The following is a 21,043-nucleotide window of genomic DNA, read 5'->3' on the forward strand; positions in this document are numbered from 1 at the left end:
CCCCTCTGGCTAGCCATGAATTTTTCAGGGTCTTAAAAGTTCAGGGTCTGAAGGGAGTGAATGCACACAAAAGACAAACTTTAAAAAAGGTATTAAACTTTTTTTTTTTTTTTTTTTTTTTAACATTCCTAGAAAAATATATATTAACCAAAGGGAAGGATGAGGTGCAACTCATCATCAAAATGCTCACAGAAGGGACCAGATTTAAAGTAGATGTTGTAAGGCTAGACTTGCTTCACGACATTAAAGTGACAAATATGTCACCTCAACGTGACAATGAGGTTAGGCTGCATTTCCAAAATGTATCAAGGAGTCAGTCTTACTGGGTTTAAACTAATATGTGCTGACAACTCGGAGGAACTGCACCCCTCTGTACTTGATATTAAGGACACTTCTTTCCTCCTGAGGCCCTGGCCAATAACCTCTAAAGCTAATATCTCTAGTTCTTGGTTTTGGGGGCCGTTCTGTGCCGCTGCTACAGCATACGCCAGCGATTTGGTCCTAATTTGCCTGGGGATCGCTTCAAGGTTGCTGTTAAGCATTACTCGTACGTTTACTGAAGGGATTTTTTTTCTTTTTTATACAGTGAGCAGTGCAAATGGGAAAATAAAAAGTGTTAGGGAGATATAATTTGATATAAGCATCAAAGTGCCCCTGCGTTTTCTGCAACACTGAAAGAAAATTGGAAATGTCAACATCAAATTGTGAAAGCAACGGAAAGGAGTCTTATTCACGCTTGAAAATGTCTACAAGTCACACTGAAAGCTCTATAGCCTGTGCATCTGCTTATTTTCTGTTGTGTTTAAAGATAAGTAAACAATTTAAATGGAAGCAAGACGATCCATATGGACAAAAAATATGAAGGGCCAAAAAAAATAAAAGACCAACTTAAGAGCAGCAAAGACCTTCACCAATGGGACACAGCTCATAAAAGCTACTTTAAGAGCTCACCTTGGCTACAAATTGTCTGTCCTTCTGGTCCAAGTTGGCTGTGGGTGCCACATAGTCTTTCCAGATGCGGACCTTGCGCTCTTTCGCAGATCTGGCCAAGAACAAACTCAACATTAGTCAGATATTAAGGCATAAAGGGCTTAATCAAGTGGCAAAAGATTATCCATTTGGCTAGAAAATGCAACAAAAGCTCATTAAAGTGAGAAAATTCCAGCACAATTAGCCTACAGTCACTGCAGTACTACTGTGGAGAATGAGTACTATTGCAACAGTATAAAGTAAGATTGTTCATCTCAAGTAACGCTGGCTTAGATCTGTGTACGGATACATATTTCATTTGCCCATTTATTTTCAGTACCTCTCAAGTGCCTGCATGTATTTCCTTTATTCATTTTGCCGTGTATCAAATCAGCAATTTCCAAAACCAATTATTCTGCAAACTGGGTTCCAACGCTTTTCTCTGTCAGCTGAGGAAAGGCTGAATTTAATTAAGTATGACAAGACAGCTTGTCTGCCACCAACTAAAATGCTTACGGATATGTTTATTAGGGATCATGAAGACTTTTTGATAAATGTCTTTCATTAACTGTGTAGTTTTACTCTGAGCGTCTACAGTTGCCTACCGTTCAGCTGCTCGGAGTTTCTCAGCACCCTGGGTGTAAACAGCCATGGACCAGTCAACACAGCGGGCGAAGCCTTCCTTCAGCAGGAGTTCTGTAATATTACCATTCTGTCACAAAAGAAAATGAGCACAGTTAAAAAATGGCATGACAAAAATCCAGATTTTTAATGACACTACTGCCACAAAGGTAACAAGACTGCTGTGTTGTACCGGGTGGAGGATGGTGCCCAGTATGATCTGGTTAGGGCAGCTCTCCAGAATGATCTGAACATCTCGCTGCAGAAGACGGGACTCAGTGAAGAATTTGGCCTCAGCTGCGAATGGCTCTGGGGTTTCTACATCCGCTTCCCTCTTGAATGTGGGACACTGCAGAGAAGAAAGATACACATTAACACAATAAAACACATGCTTTCCTTCATATGTGCCTATATTTGCGCCTTAAAAATGTCGAAACATTCTTCTAATGCAGTTCTCAGCAATCAACTGGTAACTCTAGGAAGGTTTTTGAGCATGCACTCGTGTTATTTTTTTCTATGTCTGACATTCTCTTTTAACCGATGTCACCTTGCCATTCTTACTATCTGTAATCTCCTTCTGAGTGTGACAAAACACCAGACGGATATAAGCACAACAGACGTGCCAAGCAGACAAGTCTTTGAACAGTAGGACGAAGAACACCTTGAAATGGATGTAATACCTTCCAGTGGGAGATGAAAAAGATTAGTTATCTTGAGTGGTCCATTGGCACAGATGTGCTTGGTGAAAGAGATTGATGGGGAAATTTGGAGGCTGCTAGAACAAACAGACTCAAGGAAGTGACAAAAAAGAGCCATTATTCATTTAATGAGGTCTCACGTCACCATCCTGGCCTTTTGAAACTGGATGTGACGAGGAGGGGTTGGATCTGACTGAGGAGTCAAGGATATGTGCCGACCCATGCAGCGACTTGCTCAATACAAGCCTTTATGCTTTATCTATTTTACTCTACATGAAAGTACGATTTAGAAAATGAACATTGTATGTACTGAAAAAGACTTGAAACTACCAATTGAGACTGTGAACTTCTTGTTTACTGGAGGCAACAAAGTGAAAACTAGGGTCAGTTTCTCTTAGATTTTTGTACAATTGGACTCGTTTTGGTAACCAGAGGAGTCGCCTCCTGCTGGTCATTAGAAAGAATGCAGTTTAATGCTTGTACATTGGCTTTAATTTTCACACAGTACATTCATCACTTATGTACATGTCTATGGACTAGTCTGGCTACATAATTTATTAAAGTTATTAGAAGTTTTTGTGACTGTAAAGAAAAAAAAGACGAACATCATCACATTTTTATATGGTAAATATCTATTTGTTCATTCTCTGTTTATGCATTCTTGTTTCTAAGTTAACTATCTCATGTCAGTGGAGTGACTCTGAACTAGCTCAGCCTGTTTGTGTGCAGGTGGTATAAGATTCCAAGAAAAGGGGTCAGAGGAAAAGGCTTACATTGCACCGAAGGAGGTATGTTTGCATTTCTAGAAGGCTTTTTTCCTTAGGAAAGTTGGAATCAGTATTTATTAACGTATATTGTATGGAAAACTGATCACAGGGTTAAACTTGCCAAACTATACATAGAGCCTAATGAAAAGGAATTCCTGAATTTTCTTTTCACTACAAAAGCCGTTACATATGTTCTTCTTTGAAAATCTGGAGGAACACCCTTATTCTCTAGATCAGACCTGGGCATCGTACGGCCCGCGGGCCACATCCGGCCCACCAGATGACCCTGACTGGCCCGTATGAGGTCATTGGAAAATATTAAAAGGCAATGCAAATATATACCATCACAATGCATGCAAGCGATACGCCTGCACTGCTTTTACTTTGAAAGATCTGCTAAGGTACCGTTTTTTTTCGTACAAACATTTGACTGATGCAGAGCTGGGAGGATATCTGAAAGTTTGCTGCTAAACTGCTAAAGCAGCAAGGATTTTTTTTTTTTTTTTTTTTTTTTTTTTTTTTTACCAAAGCTCACACATAAAGGGATGTCAGTAAGCCATTCCCTGATGGAGAGTTTGTAGAAGAATGTCTGGTGGACTCTGCAATGTTTATATGCCCGGAGAAGAAAGGAGCGTTCGTTAATGTGGCCCTTTCCAGGCGAACCGTAACGAGGCGGGCGGAGAGCATCGCCGAAAATCTGGAGCTTCAGCTGCCCAACAAAGTGGACAATTTTGGCGTTTTCTCCTTGGCTCTGGACGAGAGCTGTGATGTCCGTGACACAGCCCAGTTACTCATCTTTGTATGTGGACTAACAAAAAACCTTTGCGATGACGGAGGAGCTGGCAGCTGTGCAGCCAATGAAGGGAACCACGACGGTTCACTGAGGTAAATACACGCATGAACAAGCTGGGACTAAAATGGGAGAGTTTGGTTGGTTTTACAACTGATGGCTGTCCAAATTTGACAGGGAAAAATGTTGGACTTTTGAAACGGATGCAAGACAAAGTGACTGTAATAAACCCAGAACAGAAACTGATATTTTTGCATTGTATTATACATCAGGAGGTGCTGTGTAAGTCAGTGCTAAAAATCAACCACGTGACTGATGTTGTAGCTAAAGTAGTTAACTTCATCAAGGTAAGAGCATTGAATTACAGACAGTTTGTTGTCTTTTTGGAGGAGATGAGAGTGAACATGGTGAGCTGTCAGATGGCTCAGCCTGGACAAGGTGCTTAAACGAGTTTGGGATCTGAGAGCGGAGATTCAAGAGTTTTGTGAGAAGAAAGGCAGGGACATCACGAGCTCTCAGAAGCAGACTGGATATCAGACCTTGCTTTTGCTGTTGATGTGACTGCACTAATGAATGAACTAAATACCAAGCTGCAAGGCTAGGGCCTCTTTGCACATGAAATGTACAGCCTGGTGACCGCTTTTATGAGAAAGCTGAAGTTTCTCTCAAGCCAGTTGGAGGGCAACATTCTCATCCACATGCCCACACTGAAGGAAGTCACACCATCAAAAATATCTACAACTCAATAGGCAGCAATCATAGTTTAAATGAAAAAACAAAGTCTTTCATTAAATAGTTGTGTCCTGTGTTCCACATTTTCATTGTATCACTGTAATGTTTCATTTACTGTTTTTATTGAGATGTATATTGAGCAGAGCTGTAAGTGTATTGGTCCGGCGCTTAACAACTGTCAACGTTTCTTATGTGGCCCCATATGAAAATTAATTGCTCACCCCTGCTCTAGATTGTATGCAATATTAAATTTACCAACAAGGCAGCGAAGTGATTTTTAAGTCAAATATTTTAAGCAATTTTCCATGATAGATATGGAGGAAACTGTGAAAAAGAGGCATTCTACTCAAATGTGATTACCCATTATGCATTTCTTTTAAACTACATGCTGTTACTGTAGTCTCTCAACAATAAAAAAAAAAAAGTTTTGCCAAAGACTAAGTGAACTGCTCAACAATTCATATTTAACCGCATCAGAAGTAGTAGTTACCTTAACACCAGACAGCATAACAGTGACCAGGTAGTAGTCGGGGAGCAGCAAGGCACGAACAACACTGCCGTCACGCACATGCTCGATGATGGCTGAGGGGAGGAAAAAGAACAGAATTTAGAAGCATTTCAGGAAGGAGGGGAGAGTTTGTCAAATTAAGGTGTGCTCACAGACTCAAAGCTCTCAGGGTAACTTACTTATTCGTGAGACGGACAAAATTTATCACACTTGCTTGCATCCTGGACTTTATAAATAATATAGTGCTTGGCCTAAGGAAATGCAGGATTGAAATGTAGGAGTGATTTATTAGTGATCAAGGCTGCAATCCAATTTCTGAGTCTTTCAGGAAAGCACACTGGGTCACTGTTACTGAATTCAAAACAGTAACATCTGAGAAATCCCAGTGTTCTACTAAACAATGATACTGAAATGTTTCAGTGAAGGTTTGCTCTGGCAGTTCTCAAAACGGAGAAAGTCATGGCCTCCTTGACAAACTACACTTAAAGTGATACTCAAACCAAAATGCATTTTTGTCAAACACTCACTACTGTAGGCGTCAAAGGTTCTTGGAAGAAGGTCTCCTTCGACATAAAAAGGCTGTGATCAGCTTGAATTCATGCCACTTACAGTGAATTTCAATAGATTTCACAGCAGAAGAAGAGACATCATGTTCATAGAAATCTCTCATGTAGCACAACCCACTTCTCTGCTGTCAGTATATCAAGAATGTATAAAACCACTTACAAATATAGTACAAATATGATTCTTTATTGTGATGTTGCCCTTAATGCTCTTATGCTCAGATACAAGCAGAACATTCATCAAAAAACATCACACAGAGCAAAAGAGAAGGCTTCATGGATGGTATTCATACTGTGATATCTACTGGGATACACTGCAACCAAAATAAACTCAAGCTGAACTCAGCCTTTTGTCTTTGGGAATAGGGATTCAATGTATTTCTTTGCTTTTGCTTTTAAATGCACAAAGGTGACTACTCGAGATAGATATTTACTCAATTTTTGGTATTACTTTAAAGTTTAGACTGCATTACAACAGGTTCTGAGGGAAGGTCAATATATTTGGAAAGCTTTTGAAGTGACTATTGCAGGATGTGAGTGAAAGGAATTTCACACAGAAATAGTATTTTGAGATGGATTCAGTGTCTGAAAGGTTCCTTTCTGTGTATAACGTGTGTGCAAGTACGGCTTATGTGTTTGTGTCTATGGAAAAGACAGCAGCAGTTTTCAACCACAGCGACTCTATACACATTTAAAACGCTTTGGCTGAAATCCTGACTCCGATTTTAAAATAACCCTGGATGCCTCTCATGAATGGCAAGAACAAGAAGTAGAGAAAAAGAAAATGGAAAAAGCTGCCCCCTGTTCATTTTCCCCATTCGATTAAAGGGTAGTGAAATGAGCTGAGCCACTGTTACCGGCAGTCGTCTGGAAATAAATCGAGTGGCACATTACACCTCGAGTAGGTCAGAGATGAGGGGACTGAAGGAATGAGCTGGTGATGGGTGACATACTGTGAGCCATTACAGGCCGTGAAGTGGATATTCAGAATAAAAACAGCGGATTTCAGACACACTAGGAAAATTTGATTTTTATGAGAAATTAGAGGCTTATGTAATGTGTGTTTTTGTACTCCATGTGTCTTTGTTTCCACACTTTCTCTTTGCGAGTGCATCAGTGTGTATGCCTCTCTCAAAGTCATTACCATTGATAGGTTTCTGGTGCAAGGAGTCGACGAAGTTGCGGGGATTCTCTATGGTGTACTTGATGTCGCGGATGGTGTGTGTGCCGCCACCCTCACTCCACATGCCCTTCTTGGACGACTTTGCTTGGTCCTCCAATTCACAGAGTCTGGCCTGCTCTGGACTGGTCACACAAATGAAACAGAAAGTTTAAGAATTAGACAATGAACACCCACAAAACACATGCAGTGAGCAACAGCTGTGCAATCTTCTAACATTTTAATTCTTCTAACGCAACTGATTTTAATCCATCTGAGCTTTTTTGAAAATTGTAAGAACAGTGCAAGTATCAGACAAATATTTTTTCCTCTTTCTAGGTCATCTCCTTAAAGAATAATTTGCCTGCAGCTACAGTTTGAAGGCTCAACCACACACAGGAAGCTGAGTTCATCTGATCTAATTTCAATAGACCGGAAGCATTTAAAAATTTAATTTATTGCTTAAAATAAGCAACCAGAAGGAAATCTCCATAGCAACAATATAAAACTTTCTGTAATTGAGCAGCATGAAACTGACTACTACTGAAACCTGCAGCTGAGTAAAACTGATGCTCAAATTTTCAGAGGCGGCTTCTTGCCGCCTTTTAAAATGAAAAATGCTGTTTAAGAAGACAGCTGCACTAAAGCTGTGGCAGCTTTAGTTAAATATCATTGTTAACCAGGTTACAAAAAGATCAGGAGGTCTCTGAGGGCCACAAACGCTCTGACATTCCTCTTGAAAACACCCAAGCTCAGTCTGCTAACAAGCTACAATTAATTTCACACCAGTTAGAGGGGAGCACGCACCATGTCTATCAAGCAGAAAAGGTTTTGATTGTAGAGTCGCTCCCCTTGTTAAGCTCAACACATTTAAAGTGCTCTTATGTAGGCTCGATTAAAACATGACCCATCCAAAACCTTACCCCAATAAGAAAATATTAGCATTACAAGACTACAGCTGCAACAACTTGTGGCCGTTTTTCTCTCATGGTGGGTTCATTGCAAATTCATCTATTTGCAGCAACAGCTGTAGCTTTTATTGCGCAACAAAACTGTCACTGGTCATGTACAAGTGCTTATTAAAAGTATATGACTGTATTATAAGTATGGGTTCAGTATGGCTTATGCTTTGTTAAAGTAAGTGCTGGATAAAGTGCCGTCGCTGACAAACTGCACTGTTGTATTACTGGCAACCAGCTGATGACCAGATTATAACTGCAAAATGTATCTGAGCATTCTGTGAAGAGACAATAACAGTGTTTGACAGCTCCTTCAAAAGCAACCACGCAGCTGGCTACAAACGCCACAATTAATTCCATGCTGGCTCCCTAAATTGTGCAGCCTAATGCTTTTTGAGGGCCCTTGTACAACTTTAATTATTCAGAACTTCAAATAGCCAACAGGCTTTTGTTTTTCCAAGAAGCAAAGTAGGCCCGATTGGTATGGGACGTGCGGTGGTGACTGGGGCTTTTCAAAAATACACAGTGCATTAACTGCATTTTTCACATCTTGCTGCTTAAAAGACACTGCTCACTTTACAGAAGCAACAAAGTGGCTTTCAATTAAAATGCCACACACACAGACACACACACACACATAAACACACACATAGCCTGTTCTCCAGCTGTGTATTCGTAATTGGGCTTTTGGACTTGTGCCCATAATGCAGTCAAGTGCACTTTCCCCTCTACACTGATTTAGCTACTAACTTCAAATTGAATTGAAACAGCTTCTTGCTTACTGGGCAACAATAGTGAAACTTTCTGTAAGAAGCCAATTGTGCTTAAGCTACTTAGAATTTAAGTACCAAACGGGAACAGAAAGCTACAAAGATATAGCAAGAGAAACTAAGAATGCAATCAAGGAAAGCAGACATTGTAAAGCCACAAAATAAATGGAGAGCGACTCATAAGCAGAGATTGTTTAAGATATAGAAATAACTTCATGTGTGGAGGCAGATGATAGTGAACTTATCCGTGTCTCCAAATAGATGGGTTTCTCTTTAGGTCAGCAACTCCTTCCAACCAACACACTGCTTTCAAATCAAAACAGATATTGATGGGTGAGAAAGCACAATACTGAGCGAGACAAATGGAGGAACAAGGGCCAAGGAGAAAACTTTCCAATTCCCTTATATTTGAACACGCTGTAGGCTACATCTTTCATCTCCATACGTCTCCCTTGTGCTACCAAAAATACTTTAAATAGATACAAAATGTTGAACCTTAGTGAGGCGCTTTACAGCTCCCTGTTGTATTTGTACAGTTTGAAGAGGTTGAAGGAACTAATGTCCCCCAGTGTACTACATTGGAAGGCTTTCACTACTAGTGAACAGCAAGGCCCTGATGAAAGACAGTTCATCCCCCTGATGTTTACACCCCTCAACCAGCTCTCCTCTGGGGCTGGAGTTAAAAAGGAGCAATGGGGATGCTATAAAGCACAGTAGGTCTCCGTGTTATTACAGCTCACTTCTCCTCTGGTGGCCGGGCTTTCTATAAACCCATCAGTCAAGCCCCCTGCCTGTGATTTTTAATTTATCAAAAGAAAAATGTAATACTGTGGAATCTCGATAATTTTACAGGGTCTAGCCACCTCAGTGATTGGATTAAACATTTTTAAAGAAGAGCAGGCAGACTAAGTGACAGAAACTGAGATGCAAGACTGAGAAGACGAGATTGATGAATACGTCCGTTTCAATCCCCCCTTTGGCTCAGCGCTAAGGAGAGCATTTTTTTTTTTTTTTTTTAATGACTGATCAAGTCACAGTGAAACTCTGTCAAATGATGAAACCTCCAACAGCACACCAAAAAACTCATCAGTGTGATGTAAATAAATATAAATCTGCTTGAAACTGACAGTGGTGACACGTAGGAGGAACACATTTGAATGAAAGAATTTTCAAGCCAGAGGAAAAAGAAAAATCACAGAATTCATTACCGGTAAGAGCCACAATGACATACATGCTACATATGGTCACAGCAAGGGAGCAAGATGATTACAAGTCATAAATCATGTGTTTGTATCAAACAGTAAAGTCAGGATCTGAACTTTAATGGTGGAAAAAAGCTCCACACAGTGTAACAAAGTGTAAGGAGAAAAAATGTGGTACTCAAGTGTTTGGACAGAGTTCTGCTGAAAAGTTCTTGTAACACCCCACATAAATGGCAGATAACTAACTCATAGCTCTTAAATATCTATGCTGCAGTCGTATTCATGTTTTCTAGAGTTGTTTTAAACCCGGTCTTTCTAGGAATATGTAGATGCAACCACACAGACATTCTTAGAAGGACGTATACCAGACAACAAGTTTGTTTGAGCCAGCGAAAAAAGCCATTTTAAAAAAAGAATTAGTGTAAAGATAATCGGTCAGGATAAAAGAAATCTAGCTAAGGGAATCACTAACCAGTCTCAAAGAAATTACTTATTAGGCCCTATATACTATAGACCCTTTCAGATATGAACACCTCTCCATTTACGCTGACTGCACCCAAACATGTTGGCCAAATGTCACAGCTTTATGGTAAGTTTGCTGTAAAAGCCGCAATGGTAATCTTATTAGTTAAGACCTCGTCATATTTCAGTGTAACTTTCAACATGGCACAAGTCTGAACTCCATGAAGTCAAATTAATGCACTGCAATGCACAAGTAACATATTTCCAGCTGTTTGTAGGATTCTTTCCACTGAGTTTATTACATATGTAATGCAGTATCAAATAGCAGCAGGATCCATGAGTGCCTCCAAAGCAAGAGAGTTGTATGCATTCAGGCACATTACACAAAAGCAGTAGCTCCATTAATTATTTATAATTAGAAATTGTCCTCGACATGGAGACAGGATCAGTCAGGATCCAGAGGCAACTCAGGCTGAGTACTTATCTTCACTGTAGACATAACCAACAGTTCAGTAATTTGCTACGTAGTGGATTTAGCTTTAGCCTTGTTTATTATTACATTATTATGCATTATATTACTTTATGTAATATCCAGTTTTGCATGCAAGACAAAGATCATGAAGGTACCATGGCTCTCTCCGTCACAGTGGTAGGTGTAAGTGAATGATACCTTGAGGAAAGTAAAAGTGACCTACATCTAAATGACAGAATACCTGAAGCCCAAGTAGTTTATGGGCTTCTTTTCTCCCATCATCTTTTTAGATATGTCGGCTAATTTTTCACAGCAATATGAAGTTATGCACGTGTACGGAAACAGTGCAACAATAGCTAGAAGTGCAGAGAGCTCAAAAATGCATTCTGTGCAGTAAGATAGTTAAAATGACAAAAAATCTAAAGCTGAACATCTTTGATTATTTCACAAAAATGTAGTGACCACAATTATATTTCTACTTGCATTTTTAATTGGTTTCCATACTAACTACTCCATGTAAATATAGCCTGCACTTCAATCCAGCTCAGCTTGAAAGTCCCTTTGACAAGGACAATTACCATGTTGCAAATCCAACAATTATTTCTATTTTTATAGTTTCTGGCTGTCATAAATGGGGTAATTATGGCAATTTTTTAAAGACAACAGGCCTTTCAAACCCACAGGGATTTTAGGCTTCAGAGGGTTAACAGCTTGAAGCACAGCAACAGCATACACTGCGTATCCTATGTCTGCAAAGGACAATTTTTTTTCTGTATTGTGTTCTTTTTGTGTTAGCGTCACGTCACTGGTTCCAGAGCTGATATTTTTTTTTTGTATTTTTTTTAAATAACACACTAGGGTGTCCTACAGTTACTAGGAATCAATCCTTTATCCCTAAGTGATATTTCAAGATGGATAAATTTTCCGGCAACAGGGTAAGTACCATTGGAAAAAACACCATTAAAAACGTCAGCCTGCTGTGGTGCACTGAGAACTGGCCACAGTCATAAGATTCATCAACTGGCTGACCACGTAATCAAGCAGCAGTCAGCATCTGAACACATGTTCAACTGCACTGTCCGAAGCCATCATCATTACCATCACCTCCATAATTATCATCACATCATAGTTAGTGTGATCAACGTAGCCAGTCACGAGGAGTAATGATATTGGAGGCTAGTGCACTGAGAGAATAACTAAAGCCTTAAGTCCTCACTGAGTAATGGGCCTCCCCTTCGGCCAAATGATGCCAGCTTACACTTAAAGCATCATTTACATTAGTGCTTGTTCTGGGCCATTGCACAGAAAGCTTGAAATGGGTCATTAGCGGCAAAATATTCACATCATCTCTGTTCATGTTGGAAGACAAAAATGTAGCAGCATGAGTCAAATTGCTTGTAATGTGTGTAATGTGCAAATACTGCCACTGGGGGGGATATGCAGTACTTTGTCATATAGCACTGGGTGTGCAAGTGTATTTAGAGGATTACTGCGTAAGGGCAATGTGGCAGAAAAGGGTTTCAGAGGGACATCATTGTAGCAGTAGGGTAATGCTGCCACCATCTGGGATGCCATGGCTCTTTCTCAATTCTCTACAGTCTACCAGTTGAGGACTTATGTATATCTCCCCACAGATTTAGCAGTGTTGTACTGCTATAAGCTTAAGCAAGCAGAAGATTGCATTATGTTGCCAAAAGCGATTGCCTCCCTATTCACTACACAAAGTGTTGAGTTGCAAATTAAAACAAGTTTTGACATCCAAAATTACTTCAGCTACACCGACTGAGCCAACAGTTTTGGAAGGGAGAATGTATGATATCAGTCTCTAGGATAATGGCACACTCCTCAAGGTCTTTCATGCTGACATATCCAATTATGGCATCATGATAAATATAAAACATACCTCTAAATCAGAAATGGAACAATAAGACACCCAAACAGAACATGACATTTGCAATGCATGAAGAAGTTTACAGAGTCTTGCCTGAACTGAAAGTACCAATACAGCAGTGTAGAAGCCCCTTCTGGAAGATAAATACTACCAAACTTAAGTGTTTGGGGGTCAATATATAATTGCGTGCCTTTGAAACATAGTTGACAGGTATCATAGTTGACATTATTGCTGTTTTCAGGCCTAAAATCCACATGGCTGCCTATACCCAAACACCACATGGCATTTTTAGAGAAAGATTCTTCTAAATATCATATATACAATTGAGTAAAATTGAAATTCAAAGTTATTTATAAAGATATTGTAGTAAACCTGCTGACAAGCCATAAATCCACACCTGACTCGCACACTACTTTATATTAAATAACTGAGAAAGCCTTGGAGTCTTGTCAGTCTTTTCTTCAGAAGGAAATGACATCATGTGGAGCAGGTCATGAGATTTGGAATCAACACACTTCCTTGAGAGGTGTATTTTTAATGGGTAACTTAGTTAAAAGTGATTTCTCAGACAGATACAATTTGGCATTTTTCATATAAAATTTGATATATTGCTAAAAAAGAAATATCTGTCATGATTATCTCAACTTAATAAAAAGAACACAACCAAAACAATTTTTGAATAAGCTCATTTTTAAAAAAGTACTTACTTACTCATTTTATTATTGTTTAGCTAATTAGAAGGTGGTTGTTATTAAATTCGGGCGGTTATTTAGTTGACATTTTAGTGATATCCAGTCATTTTTTACTAATAAGTGATTGTTTCCATAATAAATATTTATAGAATTTCCAAAGACATGATCATAATGAACATATAAAAACATTAGTTTTTTTTACTTTTAATAAAAATGTATGCAAGATATATCCCATGGACTTCAAAAGTCCCTCAATTATATACTGACCCTTAAGTGTTATTAGCAAACAGTAATTTTAGTACTAAAGTAATTTCTTTTCAGTTTTTGGACTTTTTCACTAATCTTTGATTTTTGGTTGCTATTGTATGATTTGAACGTTTAAAGAAACTAAACCACATGAGAAGTTTCAAGGGAAATATCCAAACCCGCTGTAAAGAACACACAGACATCTGAAACTTGACCCTGATAACATACTGTTTTGTGTCGGACTGTAGAGACCAAAAAGGTTGCAAACCACTGGACTTATCTTTAACAAAGTGGTGTCTTTTAAAGGTTGATATAATATGCGTTGTGCAAAATCCTCGACTTGATCATAAATAAAGCTGAGGCAGAAATTTAGTTGAGTAGAAAGTAGAATTTCCCTCTAAAATTAAGTGTAAGATAGCATAAAACAGAAAACGTAAAGTACAAGTACTTTGAAATTGTAGTTTGTAATTTTCTCCCGTGTGGTGTAGTTACATATTGCTTGGGATTTTGGATTAAAACATATCAGTACAAAAGCTTTTTCAAAACATCTGAGGGCCGATTTATGCCAAGTGTAGCTGAATCTGTCAGCGTTTATAGCAGTTGATAGGTAACAAGCAATAAAGTAGTGGAAAAGCCAAAAATAAATGCTCAGCTATTACATAGTTTTCCCACTGGAGAGCACGACGACTCCACTGTTGGCAACACACTAATCGCTGAGAGCTCACCAGTCGCACAACATTTTGGCTGATCGGTGCAAAGCAGAACAGAGGCAGCTTGAGGTGAACAATGTACATTATCGCCTGTTGACAAGCTCCATCTTACGTTTTAGCTACAGTCAATGGAGACAGTTCAAGCGGCTAAATGGACAACAGCACGATCACACTTTCTCCCTCATCAGAATACCACTGTAAAGTGCTTAACACATTGCTAAACTAGGTAACCAGAAGCTAGCTAATGCTATCGCTTGTCAGCGGTAAAACACATGAACAACTTACATGCTGGTACAGTCACAGATAGCAATACTAAAGCTACAATCCATAACGCAACCACGTGCAGAAGACCGCACTAGAACATTCATAAGCACTATCTGATGTTGTGAACTTAGTGTTCTAGGCCTCATGTGACAATAAGGGTATAAAAGACAATAAACAAATAAGACAATAAAAAAAACTGTCTCTTGATAATGAAAGTTAATTCAGACTCTCCCTGTGTCGTGCAACACATCTGATAGTTTGTCTTGTATCAGCAGTTTTTAGTCTCAGTCACTACTTCCTAAAATATGCATTTTTTTTTTTTTAAACAGCAGCATAAATTTTACATCTTTACCAACTGCTCCTCTGTGCTTAGATAGGAAAGAGTACTGCTGATTGAATAAACAAAATTAGTCTTTGAGACAGACTTGGTGATGGGTGACAAAGAACCTAAAAATGCCAATACTTTATCAATCATATCCCTTAGTAAAAATCTTGACCAATAAAACATTACTAGATTTTTTGCAACCCTTACGTATCGATATCGGCATCAGCTTTTAAAATCCTGTATCAGTCAGGTCGTAATCAGTACAAAAACATGCATCCAAACGCATTTACTTGTTGTGCTATGTTCCAGACATATAAACCTAACCTGCAACAGTATTTAGCAGTATGCAAATTTCTAACTCTTCTTATGGAGAGACTTACACCTGAAAACAGAAGGCTGCATTGAAAACCATACAACTGTTGTATCTGCATATGAACTGTTTATTTCAACCAATAAACATGTGATCTGTCACACATTGCAGATAGCAGAGATGCAAAAATCTTACTTGTTCCCTCTGATTCCTTCCCTGCGGACTGTGGCGAGGCCCTCGTTGACCAAAGACTCAGCGATGTTCTCACCTGTTGTGTCTACAATGAAAAAACAGAAAAAAGTTAAACACCTTAACTAGCAACTTCTTGAAAAATACTCTACAGTGCTGTATCATCATTAAAAAATATGTAAAAAGGAGGGTATGAGGTAAAAATCTGACATTCTGGGGAGTCACATCATTTCCACATTATGACAAGGCTTTAAATATTATGAAAAAAATGGAAAGGAACATCGATGGAATTACTGTTTTTCTATTAATGATGTATGTGGATAGTATAAACAGCCTGTTTGTGATTCAAAAAGTGACAGTATACCTTTCCCCAGGTAGACCATGCCGTACTCTCGGCCCAAAGCGGTCCTGATTTCCACCGTGAAGCACACCTCTTTGCCGATTAGCTTCTTCCGCAGGAACTCTCTGGCTTGGAAGGCCCATGGCTGCAATACAGGCAGGAAGAGTAATGTACACTTCCATAGGACAAGGTGGACTTTGACACATCAGTATCAGGAGAAGCAAACAGCTAGCAGACATGTGCTGCTGCAGCAACAAACAGAATCCTTTCAATTAAATAAAATGGGATAGTATAATTTTCAGACAAAGTTACAGTATGGTCACAGCTACAGGTTAACCTTCCTTTTGCTTCTTCACCGCCACCAGACAGATATAATATTATGCTGTAATGACTTGTAAAGAGCACCCATCAGTGGTAGCTGCTTAATGCCGGGTGCTGCCCCCTTCCAATTATCCAGAAGAAAGGCTACTTAAACAAGTTAAACCGATTACAAAATAATGATGAAATAAAAACTGTTTACTTGAACTACGCCCCCATTAGTCTTGTCAATGATTTGGTTCACTATGAAGCCAATGTGTTCACTGCCTGTGTGAGGGGTGCAGGCCAAATGACTGCATGGATCCTTCAAATTAGACGAGCAGTTAAATTCAGGCCGCACTCTAATTGGCTGCCTTGGATTGCAGACTAGGGCCAGAACAATTATCAGCTTAACATTCAATGTTTTTACCATTATCAGTATTTTTGAAATGACACCCAATAAAATACATTAATTTTAAAATGTGCTACTTTGGCTCCGATGCCACTTCTTCTCTCAATTTATAGACACAACTCTGTGATCTCTAGCAGTTTTCTACTCACAGCACTACATGACTAGCTATATAAGTAATAACCTATTAACATAGAAGAATAAATGTTGTAAAGTTCTCTTTTAATGAAAAATATATAAAACATATAAAACGTCATCCAGTTTGTGAACACAAAAACTTTGACATCAAGCCTTTTAGCGGTAGATTTTGCATTTAAATCAGTTCCAAATATTGATTATCAGTCTCTGTGATTATCACTAACTGGTGTCGACCCTGAATAAAAAAAAAACTACATCGGTCAACTCCTATTCCAGAGACACTCCCACTTCTATTGGTAGTGTAATGCTATTATGTCTGACAATTTCATCTCACTCTTCCACACGCATCATTAACTATATATGTCAAACTCTCTCTCCCACTCAGCAGTACATTAGTCAAACAGTACTGCAGGAGATGGCAAGTTCAAATGGAGGTAGTGAGTTTCAGGATAGCGAAGCTCCCACAATGACACAAAGTTTGGTTTTGTCTTTACAAAACCAACATTGTTGATAAAAAAATCAACATCAGACTCAACTCACAGACTGGTGACACCTTGCTGCTTTCTGTAACAATTGTGATCAGTGCATTTATGCTAAGTTACGCAACACACTCTGTTGGTGATACATGTTTGTATGACATGTTAAATAGCTTTTTACATTTACATTGTCTTGTAATCCCACATTAATGACAGTGAACCCACTAGAGCAATTACAAGCAGCACGATAACATTGGCAAAAACTGAAATAAACATGGTTTTCACTAAAATATAGTTTTGGTCAAACAAACTACTTCTGTAAGCTTCACCTAATAGATTTTTTTTCTGATATGAAATGGGAAATGGATTTTTTAAAGACATTTCAGCCTTGCAAGATTCAGATAGTAATAGACTTTTTCAACTTTCAGCAGAACAGACAGTAGTGTCTGGCCGTGAGAAAATAAATTGATGAGTCTTCTAAAGGGTACGATAAGAAAATGTCAGATTATATGAGTGTTATCTTAAAGTCTAGCATTCAATTGAGAATTTTTTTTAATCTCCAATGTTATTATGTTTGCTTGGTAGAAAAGAGCAAAGCTGTGTGACAAAAATTCTGAAGAAAAATCTTCTCTGCCTCCGTAAAAACAGAGACAGACCCATCAGCATCCCTTCAAATTGGAATATCAGTGTGTGTGCCGCGGGGATACTTGTACTGCCCCTGTCAAACAAATATAAATGAATACAAACACAATGGAATAGATCCACTCACCTCGTCAGGGGTGTCCTTGGTGTCAGGCTGGCCCTGTGCAGCTCGGCGGGCCATGGCCCCAGCTCGGATATTACTGAGATTGATCTGGCGCTCTGGGGGCGGTCCACCTCGAGGCTGGCCCCGAACAATGATGGCACAGCCCGACAAGACCTGGAGAGAGGACAGTAAATTGATTGTCAACTGGGGAATCGGGCAGAATCAGCAGTGCAATAACTGCCTGCCGTTTCACTAATCAAGTGCAGATAGTATCTTCTGACACTCTTCTCGAAAAATGTATTCATCACAGAAATGACAACATCTGGAGAAAACAAAAGACCGCAACACTTCAGCCACCTGTGTGAAAAGAAGACATGGGTAGCGTTTTTCAGTTTCTGTTTCCTCTAACGCATTGCTTGTACTCAGCTACACAGACTAAACAGTTGTATTTACATTTGCAGAAAGTGTCAATCTGATAAGCACTACAGGAGGGATTCATTTGAAACTGGTATAATATAAACAAACTCAGTAGGTCAGCAAATGATTATTTTGGATGCTAATCAGTTGTAAATTTGCAAAAAAAAAAAAAAATCACTGTATCTGCTACGAAGATATAAGAGGAGCCTGCACAACTGTTGCAGAGTTAGAAAGCAACTTCACACTGCATGTTACCATGGTGACAGTCTGTCATTCAAAGTCAAGGTGAGATCACGCCATCTGATAACGTAGCTAAATACAAAGAAAGAAAAAAAGAGATAACCTACTCTTGGGTTTGACAACCATGGCATTTATACGAATCTGAGCAAACACCCTTTATCTGCAGACTCTCCAGTGTGTCTGCAGGGAGCATCACTGGGGGCTGTTGATCTAAGATGTGGGTTAGATAAAACTCTTTCATCAAATCATCCCGAGTCTTCCCCCACTCACTACTAGACTAACTTCCTCCAAGTATAGGCAAAGCAGAGGTGCAGCTGTAATATTCACAGACCAACCAGACAAACAAGCTCAAACCCATTCTTCTGCTTACAAAAGAGCCAATTTCAACCAGAAATGTTACACAGAACTGCTTGACCCCTTGATCACCTCCCCTAATGTACAGATGTGAACCCTTTGGAAAACATCGTCTCACACTGGGAAGCCTCTCTGCAACAAGAATAATCTTGATGACATGGAAGGAATGCAGACATTCCTGCTTTGTAATAGGACATGAGCTGGAGGGCTATCCTGATCTGTTATAATATGGGCGGATTATCAGTATTTCTCAACAGAGTACTGTTAATGGTTGATGTAAATATTTCTTGTGACTGATGTGCTGTGATACAGACAGTCCACAAAACGGCATAAGTTAACTGAAAGACACACAATCAGGAATGTCACTGAAACACATCATGTAACTTTCTCTTCATGGTTTTTCTCATCTATTGATTTTTATGTTTCAAGTTTTCTCCAGTTCCAGTATGCAGAACTGACAAAACTGCAACACATAATTAGAATGTGTAAAAGCATATTAATCAGCATAATCAGAATTATATTCAGCACATTTATATCCTGGAGAGAGAGAGAGAGAGAAAATGAAGTAATAAAGCAGGAAAGAAGTGGCTAGGTTGAACTGTGAAAAACACAAGGAAAATGTGGCCCAAAAAATGTTTCCTTCAGTCAACTATCAATTAAATGGCCTTGAACAAGACAATGCTGTTGTTCCAGTGGAGTTTGATGGTAGCAGACAAAATACTGTGGCTCTACTGGGTACCTTCCACAAGTCAAACAATTAATCCATGCAAAAGCGTTTATGGAGAAAATCTGTTAACTTTATCTGTATGAATCAAAGTCAAACTGACATTAGGCCAAATCAACAGTGAAAGAAGTTCGAGTGACATGTGGACATACTGAGATTACACATAAACGAGATGAATGGGAGATTATAGGGGGCAAGGAAGTTGTAGCTACGTGTCATTTCGCCGGGGTTGGTTTGAACCAGCTCACCAGGCAGCCCACTGAAGAAATGCCGTCTGTGGTTTTAACTGGAGGAACATGAACCTGTTTTACTACAAACAGAGCTCCGCGTTAATAACTAGCGCTCTAAACACGTCTCAATGGAATTTACAGGAAACGTTGAGAGACACAGAAACTAATAGTTAACTTATAGAAAGAAACTTCTCGAGTTAGCTTTTATGCTAAGCCCTAATTTGCATGTGGCCAGTAAGTTAAGTGAGTGTAGCGGTGCTGCTGAACACGCAGTCGTTTACACAAGACAACAAACTTGGTGCGTGAAAGTTAGCAGTTATTGGACAGTAAACGCTAGTTAGCTAACCGTTAGTTAGCGGTTAGCTGGGAAACTAAACATCTGTTAACGTTACAGACACTAAACTGCTTTAATTTCCAGTCAGTCTGGATATTAGTGAATGTAAATTAAATCTGTAAGTGGACTTTCGATAGCTCTGTATTTGCCAATACACTTTACACTTAAAAGAGAATAGTTCGTTTGAGTTACTTATAGCTAACTATCAAGTTAGCAACATGCTAACGTCAATTTCCTTCAGCTTATTAGCAGGCTAGCAAATTTAGTGGCAAACCAGCTAACATTAGCTGACATCCTGCTACAGCCATGTGAGCTTAATGTTACTGACAGGTGTTGTTACTGCCATGTCAACACTGCCATTTAACAGACATTAATATTTATAACGCCAAATAAGTTCAGTTAAAGTTGTGTGACATCGGATGGTTAGTTTAGCCTTCATTAGCCCTTTGCTCACTGAGCTAACTAGCTGTATCCCCACTGAGCTCACATATTCATGTGTTAGGATTCCTACCATTTTCACAATTCCTCTTTGCAGAGGAGCAGTCGGAGCGGGGGCCGTCTGAGATGGTGCCGAAACAGATGCCATGTCCACCGGTTAGAGATACAACGCCGTTAAGGGGTAACCAGGTAAGGGAGCTGGGACTCTAAAGTGAGTGCCTGTTCTAATGAAAGCCAAGAGAAAAAGGCTGAGCACCGATCAACACACACGTTATACCGGAAACACACTTTGCCATGCATACACACACGGTAAACCGTTCCGGGTCTGGGGAGCGGAATGAATGGGAGCGAATGGAGCCGCCGATCGACCGCGTAGGCGAATTGAACTAAAGTCTTCCGGAGCAGGAGGTTCGACACGTCAGCACAGCGAGGACGCAGCTGATGCCGCATTCAGGGCGACTCGGAAAAACTTCAGTTCGGGCTGCACACAAGCCAGACAGTGAAGTGAGCAATGAAGTGTGTTCACCTTTGGGTGGTGGGAACAGAGAATATGTATCCACAATCACGGCAGCTGCATTCTCCATTGTTAAACTTTTTCTTTG

At 39.4% G+C, this 21,043-nt stretch overlaps 1 protein-coding gene across 1 annotated transcript in view; it reads right to left on the reverse strand.

Moving 5' to 3' along the window:
• Positions 1–20,713, reverse strand: part of snd1 (staphylococcal nuclease and tudor domain containing 1) — a 211,730-nt gene extending 191,017 nt beyond the window's left edge. Inside the window, exons 1-9 of the mRNA XM_023263234.3 lie at positions 20,515–20,713; positions 17,729–17,878; positions 15,664–15,784; positions 15,306–15,387; positions 6,793–6,953; positions 5,068–5,159; positions 1,784–1,939; positions 1,575–1,681; positions 952–1,042 (exon numbers count right to left, since the gene is read on the reverse strand). Coding sequence (XP_023119002.1) covers positions 952–1,042; positions 1,575–1,681; positions 1,784–1,939; positions 5,068–5,159; positions 6,793–6,953; positions 15,306–15,387; positions 15,664–15,784; positions 17,729–17,878; positions 20,515–20,589 — 1,035 coding nt within the window. The 5' untranslated portion in view covers positions 20,590–20,713. The remainder of the gene's footprint in view (positions 1–951; positions 1,043–1,574; positions 1,682–1,783; positions 1,940–5,067; positions 5,160–6,792; positions 6,954–15,305; positions 15,388–15,663; positions 15,785–17,728; positions 17,879–20,514) is intronic.
• Between the last annotated feature and the right edge of the window lie 330 nt (positions 20,714–21,043).

The sequence above is a fragment of the Amphiprion ocellaris genome, chromosome 21, assembly GCF_022539595.1.
Source record: "Amphiprion ocellaris isolate individual 3 ecotype Okinawa chromosome 21, ASM2253959v1, whole genome shotgun sequence".
Taxonomy (NCBI): domain Eukaryota; kingdom Metazoa; phylum Chordata; class Actinopteri; family Pomacentridae; genus Amphiprion; species Amphiprion ocellaris.